Source organism: Pipistrellus kuhlii, unplaced genomic scaffold (assembly GCF_014108245.1).
Source record: "Pipistrellus kuhlii isolate mPipKuh1 unplaced genomic scaffold, mPipKuh1.p scaffold_m20_p_3, whole genome shotgun sequence".
In the NCBI taxonomy this organism is placed as follows: Eukaryota; Metazoa; Chordata; class Mammalia; order Chiroptera; family Vespertilionidae; genus Pipistrellus; species Pipistrellus kuhlii.
In genome coordinates, this window is record NW_023425529.1 from 163373562 (window position 1) to 163389512 (window position 15951).

The window sequence follows — 15951 nt, forward strand, 5'->3', positions numbered from 1 at the left end:
GAGGGGCTGTAGGGGGGAAGGTGTGATGGAAATAGATGGATGTTCATTTAGTGTGGCCATTCTGCGCTTTCATCTGCTTAAAATGAGCTCAAATAGTGTATTATTTAAAGGTGTGCCACCAGAGTACACATGGTATTAGAGTCTGTTGTACTTTAAAGACAGGCGATCCAGGAGTCTCTGTGCAGAGATTTTGCTAGAGAAACAAGGAGAAGACTCACAAGGGTCCCTGTTGTCCTAACTCGTGTCTCAGGAACAGCATCCCATGGGGACTGGGTGCTGTATTTTCAGCAGTAGAGCTGATTGTCCCGCTTTTCATCTTGTTAGTCCAGTTGGCCTTAGGAAAATACCTCCACTCTCTCTCTATTGTTATTCTCTGTCACTTTATCAAAGCGCAGTCCCATTGTTCTGACTCTCCCATTATGTTATAAAGAAAAAAGCGAATTCCCACTATGTTCAATAGCTGAATATTATAGTCAGCACTGGGAATTTCCTCTTTCATTTACAATGGCGGGGAATAGAATGATCTGATTGGCCCAGTGACCTGGCTAGCAAAATGGGTTAGTTATAAGCCATCAATTTTCAGATAAATTTGAATCCAGTCTATCTTGATTAGTATTAAAACTAGACTGGTATTTCTTTTAGTGTTTGAGAAAGTGTTTTACGAATCTATAATGTGTTCATCCATTCAACAAGTACTTATCGAGGCCTTACTAACTGCCAGTCCCTGCTGTGTCTGCTGAGACTCAAGATGTCAGCGAATTAAGCCAACCAGCTCTTTGCCACGGAGGTTATTATTCTGCCCATCTAGTAAAGAGCACCATAGATTTAAGAGGTTTTTAAGGACAGAGTGAGTAAATACTTAACCTAGTTTGTTGGCAAAAGTAAACTCTTGATTTTACTTTTTCATCTTCACAGTAAAAACTGAGTGTTAATAATGTTCTATTTATGGGAACTTTCTGCTTTACTTGGGGTTCAAGGTGTTTGGCATTTGGTTTGATTGCATAGCCCTGCTTTTAAATAGAGCAAACATTAACTTAGTGACCAGACTGAACTATTTTTTTTTTTAATAATACCGGTGTTTATTTTATTTTATTTAAATATATATTTTATTGATTTTTGTACAGAGAGGAAGGGAGAGAAATAGAGAGTTAGAAACATCGATGAGAATCATCGATCAGCTGCCTCTTGCACACCCCCTACTGGGGATATGCCCGCAACCAAGGTACATGCCCTTGACTGGAATCGAACCCGGGACCCTTCAGTCCCCAAGCCAATGCTCTATCCATTGAGCCAAATCATTCCCAGCTGAACTATTTTTCAAACCAGTTCTAAAAGTGTAATTAGAATAAATCCTCATACTACACAGAGTTTCTATGGAGATATAATTTATAACCATTTAACATTGATGTTGCCAGCTATCAATGTTGCTAGCAGCAACTTTTAATAAACAAACTGTTTATGTCAATTCAATTTGCCATACTTCTAAGTTTAAAGTAATTTTATATATATGTATATTCCACCCTTTGGCCAATATGGATGGACTCTACTCCCAGATTTAGTTGGGTCTGCACTAATTAGAGGGGCCATATTCTGACTCGGTGTCTGGAGGATATCCATTAGCCCCTAATGCCATTGGCTTTCAAGTTTTCTCTTTACTTATTTTTTTTGAGTTTTTGCATAAATACAATATAGAAATTTTTCATTTATTATTAAATTATTGGTTAATAACATTATATAAATCACAGGTATACAACCTTATCATATGACATCTGTGTGTGCTCTACTGTGTGCTCACCATCCTAAATTTAATCTCCTTCCATCACCATATATTTGATCCCCTTTTTCCTTCTTCATTCCCTCTCTTCCCCTCTGGTAACCACCATCCTGTTGTCTGTATCTATGAGTTTGGTTGTTGTTTGTTGTTTTGAAATCATACAGGAAATGTATGATTTCATGTCCTTTTCCATCTGACTTACTTTACTTAGCGTAATTCTCAAGATCCATCCATGTTGTCACAGATGGCAATATTTCATTTTTTTTATGGCTGAGTAGTATTCTATTATATATATAAAAGTGTTTACCACATCTTTTTTATCCAATCATCCATTGAAGGACACTTAGTTTACTTCCATGTCTTGGCTATTGCGAATAATGCCCCTGTTCATTGCAGCAATATAGTTTTTATCTATAAATAAAGCAAATATGAAGCAGATAAGATTGCTTTTACTCTTCCCACAGAGTTTAGCAGTTGCAGAAGTCTCTGTAATGTGGCAGATGGGAGGTGACTGCAGTGGCCTGCATGCATGAAGGCAGACATATGTTCTCTGGGACACCCTGCCGAAGGAGCAAGCTGTAGACATGGAGAGGACATGGGGTTCAGTCTCTGCTTTTCTACCTGTTATTATGTCACTTTGCCTTTTGAATAGAGGGAAAATACCAGTTTGACACCCTTATGGGGTTGATACGAAGGTCCAATGACGTGTTGGACTTGAAAGTGCTTTGTAAGCAAGCGTTATATAGGTAGAGGGGTAGTTTGCCCTCCTTCCTTGTGCTCTAAATAGGAACAACTGAAGAGCATATTCCCTGGAAGTCAGCATCCTGTGGAAGCTTCAGAGGTGGCATGGCACCTTCTCCCAGAAGCCTCTTCATCCCTCCTCTGGGCATGCTCAGAGAGGCAGCGGTACTCCTGAGGTTGTCTCCCTTCGGTATTGGTGTCATAAATGACCTCTTGTGAGCCACTAATCTGGCTGTCTTTTAATACAGGAAACCTCTTTTCTATTACACCATTTTCAGTCTGTTTCATTGTACTTGGTGTATTGCAGGGATTTGTAGCACATGTAAGTGTACCTGAATGAACCTGCTCTACACAAGTCGTGATTGTGTTCTTCATATTGTTTGAACACTTGAAAGTAATGGCAGATCTTCTTTCACCTTGAAAAATTAGTATTTTTATAAATGGGGTTCTTAGCATGTGTGAATGGTTTCAGAATTTACAATGTGTTTTCGACATATGGGTGCCCTTGAATGGAAATATCGATCTCTGGTCTGGTTGTTAAACGAATCCATTATTTAGGCTAAAACTCTTCTTCCCAAGAACCAGCTTTGGTAACTAAAACCAAAACCTAAAACTTCAAGCCAACGCTGACTGCCTGCCACCAGTAGATGGTGCTGACGGTCACTGTGGTCCCTTTAGTTTAGTCCCTGGCACCACAGCACCACATGCTTTCCATTGTCTGGTTCATGTGTCTGTGCTTACTTTTGAGTTATTTTAAGAATATTAATAGCCCATCATGCCTGGTAGGTGTAAAACCAATGAGTATATTGAAAGTGCTAGTAAGAAAAGGAATATGAAATGACAGGGGGAAAAATAATAAGGAAAAAGCAAGTAGTAAGAAAACACTGTTGAAGGGATAATTCCAAGGGACAAAGAATAGCTCATCAATAGGTTTAAAGGGTTGTGCCCACACAGATGGCTGTAACTGCCAGGTGATGGGGGAAGAACTGAAATACCCAACACGTTGGAATATATGGGTTAGAAGAGCAGTGCCAGAGACCTCTTAGCCTGATGCTAATCCAGGAAACAATTCACAGTTTGCTCAGCAATGGAAAGGCTGAGCCTGGTGGGGATGCGGCTGACTAAACCTTGGTCCAAAGTTCTAGTTGACAGGCCCAAATCCTCCTGAACCATATGATGGAGAGGCTCTGAGTGCAGTCAGTGCGGTCAGAGCAGTATTACAGTCCTTGAGGAAGATTTCCAACATTAAAGACACTGATTTTTTTTGCAAAATGGCGATCTCTCATAAATCCCATGTCATTGAGGAAAGGGAGGGTAAGCCTGTTTTTAAGCTCACATTCCTTATAATGGGCACATATTAAGGGACTGCAAGAATGAGCCCTCCAAAGCTATCTTGGACTTTTTTTATTTTTTATTTTATTTTATTGATTTTACACAAAGAGGAATTGAGAGAGATAGAGAGTTAGAAACGTCGATGAGAGAGAAACATCGACCAGCTGCCTTTTGCACACCCCCCACTGGGGATGTGCTTGAAACCAAGGCATGTGCCCTTGACCGGAATCGAACCCAGGACCTTTCAGTCCGCAGTCCGATGCTCTATCCACTGAGCCAAAATAGTTTTGGCTATCCTGGACTTTTGAACAGACGGACTTACACCAAAACCTGATAGAACAGTTCTAACCTGTTCACAAATAGAGGAACTGGATACTGTACTCTTCTGTTTTTGCTACAGAGCAGCAATGTATTTTTTTATAATATTGAAATAGGAAAAAGTGAGACAGTATGTAAGTAGCCATTGTGAAACCTATAGGATTCATTACTTTGCCAAGTGATATAAGCAACATAAATCTCTAACCTCCAACTTACTTTCCTATCATAATGTAAAAATGTTGACATAGTGGCAAAAGCATAAACTCTGGCACCAGCCAGCTGTGTGAGCTTAGAAAGCTACTCAGCTCCTCTGAGACTCACTTTCTTCATCTGAAGATTAGGCATGATGCTGCCCATCCATCAGAGATGTTGCCAGAAGTAAAAATACGACTATGTCACTAACACAGTGCCTGGTCATAGCAGGCCTCCAGTGACCAGTAGCCACTAGTGGAATTAGCATCAATAGCACTGCCTATGACTCATAAAACCTCTCAGCAGAGAGTTTGACAAGTGTGCAACCTGCAATTGTACCAGCTTTATTAGCTTATATAGACCAAACTTGTGCAACAAATCGACCAGAAAGGCAATGGTTAAAACACAATAAAAGTGACTCTTTCTCCCTTAAAACACCCGGGATGGGGTTCTGGTTCAGAAAGACTCTGTTGTCCTTATTACCAGTATGACTGCCACCTCGATTCCAGCCCAAAGGAAGGGGGGCGGGGGGAGGAAGGGGGCTGGATGCATGTATGAATGAGGTTCTAGGACCCGAATAGAAGTGGAAAATACCGTTACCTCCACTGTATTGGAGAAACCTTATCCAAGGGGTGCTTCAGTGGGCTGGGAAACATTTAGCTAGATCAGAAAGCAGGTCTAATTAAGCAAGTTTAGTGTGTGTGTGTGTGTGTAAATATGGCTAAGTTGACTTGCACAAGTATGATACATATAAAGCTCTTTCTAGTGCCAATCACACATGTGTATTTTGATCTGTCATTGTAAATCATGACATGCCAGCTACTGCGAAAAAAGGGGTGAAATTGAGGTAGCTGCACAGGTGTATTACACAGCATAGTAAATACCTAAAGTACCCTCTGTGCTCCATGCTGCTTCTTGTTACCAACCTTTTGCTGAAAATATGCAATTTCTAATCTATCCTAAAATTCAGTAATGAGTCCTCGAGCACAAGGCACAACGTCATGGTAATATGGTGTATGGGTGCCTATATTGGGCTCTGTACTCAAGCCAGGGACTGGGTGACAGGAGCCTGTGCACCTGACCTGGTTTTAAGAGGCACTTGGTGTGATATTCCAGCTTAGTCACAATGCCAGAGAGGTTGGCACGTGGCCAGCAGGAATGACATCAGGGAATCCAGACAGTGGATCTGGGAACCCTACTAACAGGAGTTGCCTCTTGGGAAATCCGTCTAGATTAGCAGAAACCCAGATACTGGGCTGGGTAACAGGGTCAGGGGAAAGGGAGGGGAGGAATGTGATCAGGCAGGGAAAGTGGGCAGAGTGCTCAGGCACCAAGCTGGTATTCCAAGCATGCCTCCAGTCTTAGATAGGGAGCAAGGCATATACAGTTAAATGGCAGAGACTAAGCATTTCCCTGGTCTGACCTAAAGCAGGGCATGGGTAGAGCAGGGATTAAGAGAGGAAGAAGAAAGTTTAAATTAAAAAGTAATATTGAGCCAGGCCAGCATGGCTCAGTGGCTAAGCATCAATCTATGAACCAGGAGGTTACAGTTCAGTTCCCAGTCAGGGCATGGGTTGTGGGCTCAATCCCCAGTGTGGGGCATGCAGGAGGCAGCTGATCAATGATTCTCATCATTGATGTTTCTATCTCTCTCTTCTTCTCTGAAATCAATATATATACTAGTGGTCTGGTGCATTGAAAGGAAATTAATTAGAAGTAATATTTTAATATTGCTATTCACCCTTTATTTATAATAGAAGTGTCAACCAAATTCATGATCTACAATGGCAGATCAAAATGCATGTGTGTGATTGGTGCCAGCAAGAGCTTTATATGTATCATGCATGTGCAAGTCAGCTTAGCCATATATATATATATATATATATATATATATATATATATATATATATATATATATATAACTTGCTTAATTAGACCTGCTTTCTGATTTAGCTAAACTTTTCCCAGCCCATTGAAGCACCCCAACTTCTCTTTGAGGTAATTGTTAGCAACACAGCAGTGAATATCAACATGAAGCAGATTATTATTGTAGATCATGCGGGGAGAACAAAGGTAAAATATTTAATTGCAGCAGAGTTTGACTATAGTCTGTGCAGTGAGAAAACCTGAAGTCATTTTCAAGTTACACCATTTCTTACTTCTTTTCAGTCAGGTCAAGTTTCTAAGCTTTCTAACTTCATTTTCCCACTAATGAAAAGAAAATAGGATTCCACCATGTCTCCTATCTACCTACTCCAGGACTTCTGTGAGGATCAAATGAGATGAGGCACAGGAAAATGTTTCACAGACATTTGGTTACAGTGCAAAATGTTTGCACCTGGCTATAAAGCAAGTTGTGTTCCTGGGCTGAAGAAACTCCAAGGAGGCTAGTTGCTAAGGAAAGGAAGCTGGATGTGGCTACATGATGTCATTACCCGGAAGGACATTTAGCATATTAGCCATATATATATATATATATATATATATATATATGTGTTTTAAAAAGCAGTAATGTTGACATCTAGAAGTCATCTCAGGGACCCCGGTGCCCACTGGCAGCAAGCCATGCAAACCTGCTTGTCATGAGCAAACCACCAGCTCCAGGCTCTGGGTAACACTTGATTGCTAAGCCCCACTGAGTTGGGGGCTGAGGCTGCACTTATCCCAGTGTCTCCGTCGGCATCTGCTCAGGAACTCAGGTGTTGATGGGAAACTGGTGGGTCCAACTGTGAGGGTGGGGGCAGCACTAGGGCACACTGAAAGGAGGGAAACATTAACTGATTCTTTTCTGAAACTGCATTGCAGCTCTAAATGGTATAAAAATGTGTTTCATTTAATTTTTAGTCACCCTCCAGTTCCTCAAGAAATATTCAGCAAATGTTGACAGATTCTATCAATCGTATGAAGACATATGGATTTCAGCAGGTAAAGGAATTTACATTCCATCTTCAGGGGGCTAAATGCATCGCCATTTCCACTAATGTTTCACAAATTGCTACATTAGTCTCATGCAGAAATGAAATTAAGCAGAGAATATGAAATCTGTCTTTAAAATCGTGTGAGCCTAGCTATTCATCTGGAGTTGAAGGAGTCCTGAGTGTCATGCAAAGAACAGATGCCAAGACAGAGCCGCTAGACTCCTGACGAGGTTCTAAAACGAGGCGATATCCTGGGCTGCTGCAAACACTGTGGGAAGACTGACTTCAGCGAGCGATAAATGAGGCACAGACTTGGCAGAAATAGTGACTTCAGACTAAGTTCCTTATGTGTTCATTGTTTCTATGAGCCTGTCCCTTTACAGTGACCAGCCTTGTGTACCACCTGTGTTCACTGTGCCAGAGGCCCTCCGACACTCAGAGCTCTCTCCCTTCGGCCAGACGTGGTCCTCCCTTGCAGGCCAGGCCCACTGCCTCACGGTGCTAGGCTGGAATTGCATTATCCATTGCGGACAATCAGTAGCATAGGCTGGTGCTTGCAAACTGTGGTAGGACTTGACCTGAAGAGAGTCTGGAAAAGCAGGATCAGATATGAGGCTGTACAGAGAAGGTCCCAAGTGACCACAGGCCTGAGATTGGGGCTGTGGTGAGGCAGGCCCCTGAGCTGTGTTCAAGTGGCCAGTGAGATCGATTCCCTGATTTCTCGGTAGGGACATACATGAACTTGGATAATTCACACAACTGAGACTTCAAGAAATCATAGTGAAGTTTTGGAGCTATAGTCCTCTAGGTATAACACGTACTTCTTTCTAAAAAAGCAGCAATAGCATATCTAAAGGAAAATTTCAGTAATGCTGCCTGGAGTACATGAAATCATTTTAAATAAGGACAGGTGAGAAAGACAAAGGATCTGTGTTCATTCTCCACCATTTATTGAGTTTCCCCCCAAATGCAAGGCACTGCTATGGGCATTGGAGACACAGTGAACAAAACAGATAAACGCCCTGCCCGGGGAAGCTTGTATTCCAGTAGGAGGATACAGACAGTAAACATTCCTACCAAGTCAGCTTGTCAGCAGTGGTGTGAAAGAAAACAAGTCAGGATAAGGGAGCTGAGGAATGCCAGGAGGGTGGGAATTGGTTTCTTAGGGCAGTGGTCAGCAAACTCGTTAGTCAACAGAGCCAAGTATCAACAGTACAACAATTGAAATTTCTTTGGAGAGCCACAATTTTAAAACTTAAACTTCTTCTAATGCCATTTCTTCAAAATAGACTCGCCCAGGCCATGATATTTTGTGGAAGAGCCACACTCAAGGGGCCAAAGAGCCGCATGTGGCTCATGAGCCGCAGTTTGCCGACCACTGTCCTGGGCACATGGCCAGAGAAAGCCACTCTGAGAAGGGGATATTGGAGTAGAGACCTGAAGAAATGAAGGAGAGGGAGCTATGTGGATGGATGGAAGGAAAGTGTGTTCCCAGCAGAGGGAATAGCAAGTATGAAGGCATAGAGGCTCACCTGACATGGCCACGGAATGGCAGAGAGCTCAGTAAGTGAGAAGAGAGATCAGGGTGAGGATCACAGAAACCCCTACTTATAAGGAATTTGGTGTCTGGGAATTATTTCAAGCCCTGATGATAGATGAGATCATCTGGAAAGTAAGTTTAGATGGAAAAAAGAAGTGGTCTGAGGTCGGAGGCACATCGGTGTCTAGGCTGTGCCTGAGGTTTCTTGTCTCTACAATGAGGACGGTGGACTAGACCAGTGGTGCTCACACACTTTAGGTCTGAGACAGCCAGGCTCTCACAGTGTTCATATCTTCTCACGGGAATGCCCAGGACGTGTGCCATTTCATTACTTCTCTAACTTAAGAAATTACATCACAATTTTAGAGAATGCCTGAGTAGGTCACATACCAAGCTTCTCTGTAGAACAAAGGTATTATAATAAAACAGGCCTCCCTATTGCAGGGTCAGGAGAGGGTCTTAGGAGGAACTGGTCGGCAGGCCAGGACGAGAGGCTTTCGGAAGGAGATTCCTTAGTAGCTGAATCTGCACCTGGCCCAGTGTCCAGCCTCAGCACAGCTGCCTCTGCACTCCCCATCTTCACCTGGACTCTCCCATGCCTGGCTCAGAGCCCCCATCCTGGGCCTTTACCTTGACTCTCCAAGCCTCCGTCCTGGGCCTATATGCTCCCAATAAAATACTTCTAAAGAGGACATGAAAGTTATCTAAATAGAGAAAGTAAAGATCAACCTATGAAGATTTGCTAAAAGTTTTCTGAAGGAATTCTTAAGAGACGCTCAGAACAAGTTAAGTTTTCTAGCTGCGTTGAGTAAGTACAGTGGTCAGGGTCAGATCTCATTCACTGTCACTCTGTGAAACTCATTAATTTTGTCTCCTTTCCCACGATGCCCATACATAATTACACTGTAGATTAAAAAGGAATATGATTTCCTAAAGATAGCACACTCAAACATTTTAGTATCAGCTGCATTATTAACTTAATATTTTCCCTTAGGTAGGCTCATTTTGTAAATTTTTCACTTCTTCTAAGCAATGATATTTATTATGTCATAGCCTAATGTTATAACCACATTTTTCCTAGGAATTTTAAATAATTTATTTTTAAAAAAAATATTTTTATTGATTTCAGACAGGAAGGAAAAGGGAGAGAGAAAAACATCAATGATGAGAGAGAATCATTGATGGGCTTCCTCCTGCATGCCCCATACTGGGGATTGAACCCACAACCTGGTCATATACTCTTGACAGGAATTGAACCCGAAACCCTTCAGTTCGCAGGCTGATGCTCTATCCACTGAGCCAAACTGGCTAGGGCTAATTTTAAATAACTTAAAAATATACATGTGGAGCCATAGCCAACTGGAATACAAAGCTCCACTTTTTAAAATTTTTATTTTTCAATTAGTATACTTTCAATATTATATTGTTTTAATTTGAGGTGAATAGGGTAAGAGTTAGACAAACATAGACTTTACCAAGTGTCCCCCGGATATTTCAAGTACCCATTTGGCACCATAGATGGTAATTACACTATAATTCACTATAAAGCTCCACTTCGTGTTTCAGGGTATGTTTTCTTTTTTCTTTTTTCTTTTTAAGCTTAGACATTGCTAGCAACACTTTATTTCTGTTGCAGGCTTGTAAACAGCTTCCATAAGGGGATGTCAAAGTTATGCAGTCATTTTAAATACCAAAAGCTGTTCTTTGGTTTTATAATATTGGTAAACCGAGGGGACTTAGTTCTAGGCAGAAACAGGGTATACGAAAAAAATGAAAACAGTAAACAAGAGTTTAGTAATATTTGAGGTAAAGTACAATTTATGAATTACCACCTTTTACATCAACTGTGATTTATGACTTCTCACAATAATTGAAAACAAGTTTCACAACACCAAGGTTTGGATTTTAATTCTAGTGAAACAGTTTAATAGCAAGAAAGCCTTTACCTTTCCAGAGGAAAACACAAAAGGACAAATTCCGCTGTCACTTTTGCGATGGAGAGTGAAACAATTGCCCTGCCCCTCTCAGTGTGTGCCCTTCCTTAGCGAACCAGGGCTTTCCTTTAGTGCCCCGAGGTTTTCTGATGAGTGCTCAGCGGCTGGATCCAAATAAACAAAGTACAGCTTAGGCCTCAGTGATTTGATGCGTTCGTCTCTCTTTAGTTAAAAATGAATTCCCTTGACTGTTCTTAATGCTACAGACCTGTACACTTAAAAGTGGTTAAGATGGTAAACTTTATGTCATGTATATCTTACCACAGAAAGACCCGAATTCCTTTTTTAAGGGAAGGCTTGTGTTTCTTTTCCATAGTTCTTATTTTACATTTCCCATTCTCAAAGAGGATGCTTTTAAAAAATATCTTATTTTTTTTATTAAAAAAAAAATCCCCTTTGAGTCACCTAAACCATGTGCAAGCACCATGTGTTCAGACGCAAGGTTTGAGGGCCCGTGAGACACAGCTAGGATGGCTGTAGGAAGCTGCCATTATGCTGTGGAGCCATCGGCAATCACAGTGTTTCACCTGCGACCATTCAATGGTATTTACACTCCACTGCAGGGGACTCCGTTTAAAGCAGACAAGTGCTATGTCTCAGAAAAATGAGTATTTATTGAATTCTTACTATCTGCTACACACTGTGCTAGGCACTTAAAAATAAGAATTATGTAACCCTCACTGTAACCCTATGAAATATTCTGAATTTTCTCATTTGTCTCCGGGGAAAGCAGCCTGAGAGAGGTTTGGTACCCGGCAGTGGAGATGGGCGATCCGATGGCACTGAGCCGGCTCCGGGTGCAGCAGGCACCTGCTCTCCCCGCAGTGCTCCATGGCCTCTGGGACCAGGGGCAGTTAGATAGGAGTCAGGTGCCTCGAGCCCTCCTCCTGGAGAGAAACTGCCCGCCCACTCACTCACTCGTGTTTGTTTCTGTTTTGTTTGTTTTTTTAATCAGAAGAAAGAATCCACGAAGAAAACACAAGATGAAGAAATAAAACAAATTGATGAGGAGAGAACCAAGCAGATTTATAAGAGCTGGAAGGAAGACTCGGAGTGGCAGGCATCTTGTGAGTACCCAGAGGCGGCTTCTCTGAGCCAATTGGTTCACAAAATGAAATGGTCCATCTGCAAAGCACTGAAAGAGGTCACTGAGAGACGTTTTCACATTAATTATTACTGATAGGCTCACGAGCCATTTTTTGAATTGCAAAAAGGTTCTCATTCATCTTTGGGCCATCAAAATGATGGTATGTCTACCTGATAGGATGCTATATTGCTGTGGAAAACAAAAACAAAAACACAGGTTTCCAAAGAGTGCTTTATGACCTTTGAATATGTTTATATTTTTTTAGCTTGGAGAAGAAAAAAGCATTATAGAATAGTATGCAAGCTGTCTCTATTTTCAGATGTCCAAATATCTAAAGGAAAAGATTTGGAAGGCTATTTATTAACGTGTTAACATTCGAGAAGTGGGGTTTGGGATTACTTATTTGAATTCTTCTTGTTATTCTGTGATTTTCTAAATTTCCAACAGTGAATACATCTTAACTTTGTAATCAGAAGAGCACAGGAGAAACAGGCTGGATATCTTAGCATCCTTCCCAAGCCTGTGACCCACCCTGACACCCTTTTGAATTAGCACGGCCAGAGGTAACCCCCTTGGGAAGAAGTCAAAGCAGGCGAGGGCAGAGCAGAGGTACAGAGGTTGCCTGACGAATTCAGGTTTGAAATGGGACTAGGGTTTCCATCGGACTCCGACAGAAGCCTGAACTGCCAGAGCAGCCCGGTGGCAGCTGGAGGAGGAGGGGTGGCAGTGTTTGCAAGATGCTGATAATCCTAAATCAATCTTCGGACCCATTACAAGGACAATTTTTGTGAAATGAAAACACTTGCAAGAGCCACTCATTTGTGTGCGGTGAAATCCTTGCATAATGGGATATCTTTGGCATCTCTTTGAAGTCAAACATAACAGGATTTGACTAATGATGCCTAAAAGGTAAATATACTCAAGAAAAATTATCCTTATATCCTGCATTACAGTCCTGTAATACTGTGTGACTGAACAAAAGCAAAATAAAACAATAAACCCTCTGTTTACAAAGCAAATAGAGAGAGGCAGCCTTGGGGTGCTTTTGTGTGTACCAACCCTCTCGGTGATGGTCTGTGGTCAGAATCACTTTACTTTATGGGCTGACAGGCTCAGCTCACTGTGGGCTCCGCCTGTGGCTGGTGGTAAACCTCCCTGCCCGACCGCCTCCTGCACAGCCTGAGCCACTGACAAGTTGCTAACAGCTTGATTCTTGCTCAGGACTCAGAGCACGTGTGACATCTTGAATTTTTATTTGTGTGAAAGGTTTATCGCCTCTTATGGTTTGAAGACCCTCTGCCAACTGGAATCCTCACCCGGGCTGTGACTCATCACTTAGTCTTGCCACCTGCAGGAAATTTTCCAACCAAGGGTTCCACGTTTCCATCTTGTTCCTTCCTCCTCCTCCTCCTCCTCCTCTCTCTCTCAGAAAGTCCCTGAACTCCCTCATTGAGAGGAATTCTGCACTGAGCACCAGGCAGTGGTGAACACCGAAGTCCTAACTACCTGAATAAGAGGCGGTGACCATGACTGCTCGTTCTTATCAGCAGATGCCAGAGTCCGCTCTCCAGCTGTGTTGCTGATTCTTCTAAGCTTCTCCAGGGGCTGGCAGGGGCCTTTCTCAGACCTTTTGTCATTCCAGTACGAAAATCCAAAGCGGCTGATGAGAAGAGACGCTCCTTGGCTAAGCAAGCACGGGAAGACTACAAGAGGTTATCCCAAAATGGAAGGAGCAGTGAGGGACTGCAGAGCCCCCCGAGTGTTCCTCTGAAACCAAAGAGACCGCCCCTTCCACCCAAGCCGAAATTCCTGAACCCAGCGGAATACCCTCCCAAGCCTTTCAGGTGAGAAGCCGCGAAGATGGCTTTAAGGATAAGGGTTGAAATGAGCTGAGTAACTCAGTTTAGCCTCTCCTCTAAGCCTGACTTCCTAAGATGCCTTGTCCGACTCTCCTCCCCTTCTTATCTCTAAAACATCCACAGTTGTTATAACTGACACTAGAGGCCTGATGCACGAAGATTCATGCAAGAATGGGCCTTCCTTCCCCACCTTTGTTCTGGCCAGAGCCGCCTTTCTGCCTTCCTCCTTTTCTCAGAGGCAGCTGGGGTGGTTTTGGAATGCCTGTGTATGCAAATTAACCTGGCATATTTATTGGGTTAATTTGCATACCCACTCCTGATTGGCTGGTGCATGTCACAAAGGTATGGTCAATTTGCATCTTATTCTTTTATCAGTGTAGAGATACCCAGTAATTTGGTGAAGGTGTGCCTTAAATTCGCTTACTTCCTGTGCCACCAGCCCATCCCCACCTGGTGGCAGCGAGTGAGCCAATGAAGGGACAGGAGGAGACAACTACAGTTCCATTGATTCCCAATATTGGTCTTAGCAGTGAAAGAATATCAGAGCAGGGCTGAAACCGGTTTGGCTCAGTGGATAAAGTGTCAGCCTGCGGACTGAAAGGTCCCGGGTTCGATTCTGGTCAAGGGCATGTACCTTGGTTGCAGGCACATCCCCAGTTGGGGGGGAGGGGTGCAAGAGGCAGCTGATTGATGTCTCTCTCATCGATGTTTCTAACTCTCTATCCCTGTCTCTTCCTTTCTGTAAAAAATCTATACAATATATAAATATATATATGTAATATATATATATATATATATATATATATATATGTGTGTGTGTGTGTGTGTGTGTGTGTGTGTGTGTGTGTGTAATATATATATATAAAGAATATCAGAGCAGGGACCTAAGGGCTTGCTGATTTCCATGTTGTCGGTAAAGCAATTTTCATTGCTCAGGATTCAAGGTTTGGTGGTAATTCTCATTCTGGGGTACGTAGGCAGCCTCACCTGTTGAGAATTTGGAAACATTCCTTTTTTGAATGAACTCTTTGCTGACTATGGTACTTTTGCCTCCTGGATTAGGCAAAACAATTCCTAAAGAAAAGGTACCATAAAAATCACAGCAGAAGCTGACTATAAAATTATTTTCTCCTGGTTACTAATATATGTTTGTTTATATTCTAATATATAGAAAGATGGCATGCAAAGTAACCAGGAGAAACCAAATATTGACTGAATGAAACAGGACTTTCTATAAAGCCTTGCCTTCTGAAATAAAAACTGAAAATGCTCCTTTGTTGTGAGAGTGGAGAAATAAAAAACAAAGTTTTCCTTCGCTCGGAGTCAGTAGTTTTCGGCAAGGTTTGTCCCTGATAGGTCTATGACCGCAGGGGTAACACAAGGTGCACCTTTTCCTATATAATTATTTCTGCTTACTCAACGGAAGAGGTGCCATTTGGGGACTAAATGACCATGTTTTACAAAGTGACAGTTTGGGGAACGACTTTTTTCTTATGGGCAACAAAACTAGGAAGGTAATCAGGAAGCAGGTCTCCTGGCAGTTTTGTGACCGAGTCACAAAGACGTGAGCTCCTGAGGGGGCCTGGCCAGCGCCTGAGCTGATCTGGGAGCATTGGCCAGGGACCCCGGCAGGAGGCGCGAGTACCCATGTCTGTTCTCCAGGCTTTACCGAGGCGGGAGAAAGACCTGTGCCCTCACCCGCTCTATTTTTAGAGCACAGTGTGTGTGACTGACAGCCATGAAAGTGGCCTTTACTGAGGGCAATTCTTGTTTTAAGCTGTGCTCATTTAGCTCATTCTTTCCAACTTAAGACTCTGGTTTGAAATGCTTCCTGTGAGGCAGCCAGACTGGATGGTTTTAGGGCTGGTGCTTTAAACGGTGGTGACCGAGGTCACCTAGGAGCCAGCCCAGGAAATCACAGAGACTGGCTGTCCTTGGAGTTCTCCCTTGATCTCCAAAGACTCTTCACGGAAAATAAAACTAATTTCAAAGCTAGTAAGAGAATTTATGTAATTTCAAGTGACACAGCGTCTGCTTCCAGGAAAGTCAAGTATCATAGGCTATTTTCTCCTAAATGTTCTGTATGTATGTAGATGCATATGTACATGCATGTATGTCCATCTGATATATATGTCCCATGTAACTCATGGAAGCATACCTATAATAATAAAAGGGTAATATGCTAATTAGACTGGA

The 15951-nt window shown here is 42.4% G+C and overlaps 1 protein-coding gene across 2 annotated transcripts in view; it reads left to right on the plus strand.

Annotated features, from left to right (window-relative positions):
* Window positions 1–15951, plus strand: part of SH2D4A (SH2 domain containing 4A) — a 51282-nt gene that overhangs the window by 21397 nt on the left and 13934 nt on the right. The window contains exons 5-7 of one of the 2 annotated variants that reach the window (XM_036459260.2): window positions 7202–7282; window positions 11765–11876; window positions 13539–13740. In XM_036459260.2, the coding sequence (XP_036315153.1) occupies window positions 7202–7282; window positions 11765–11876; window positions 13539–13740 (395 nt within the window). The remainder of the gene's footprint in view (window positions 1–7201; window positions 7283–11764; window positions 11877–13538; window positions 13741–15951) is intronic. The other variant, XM_036459262.2, reaches the window with a different exon arrangement.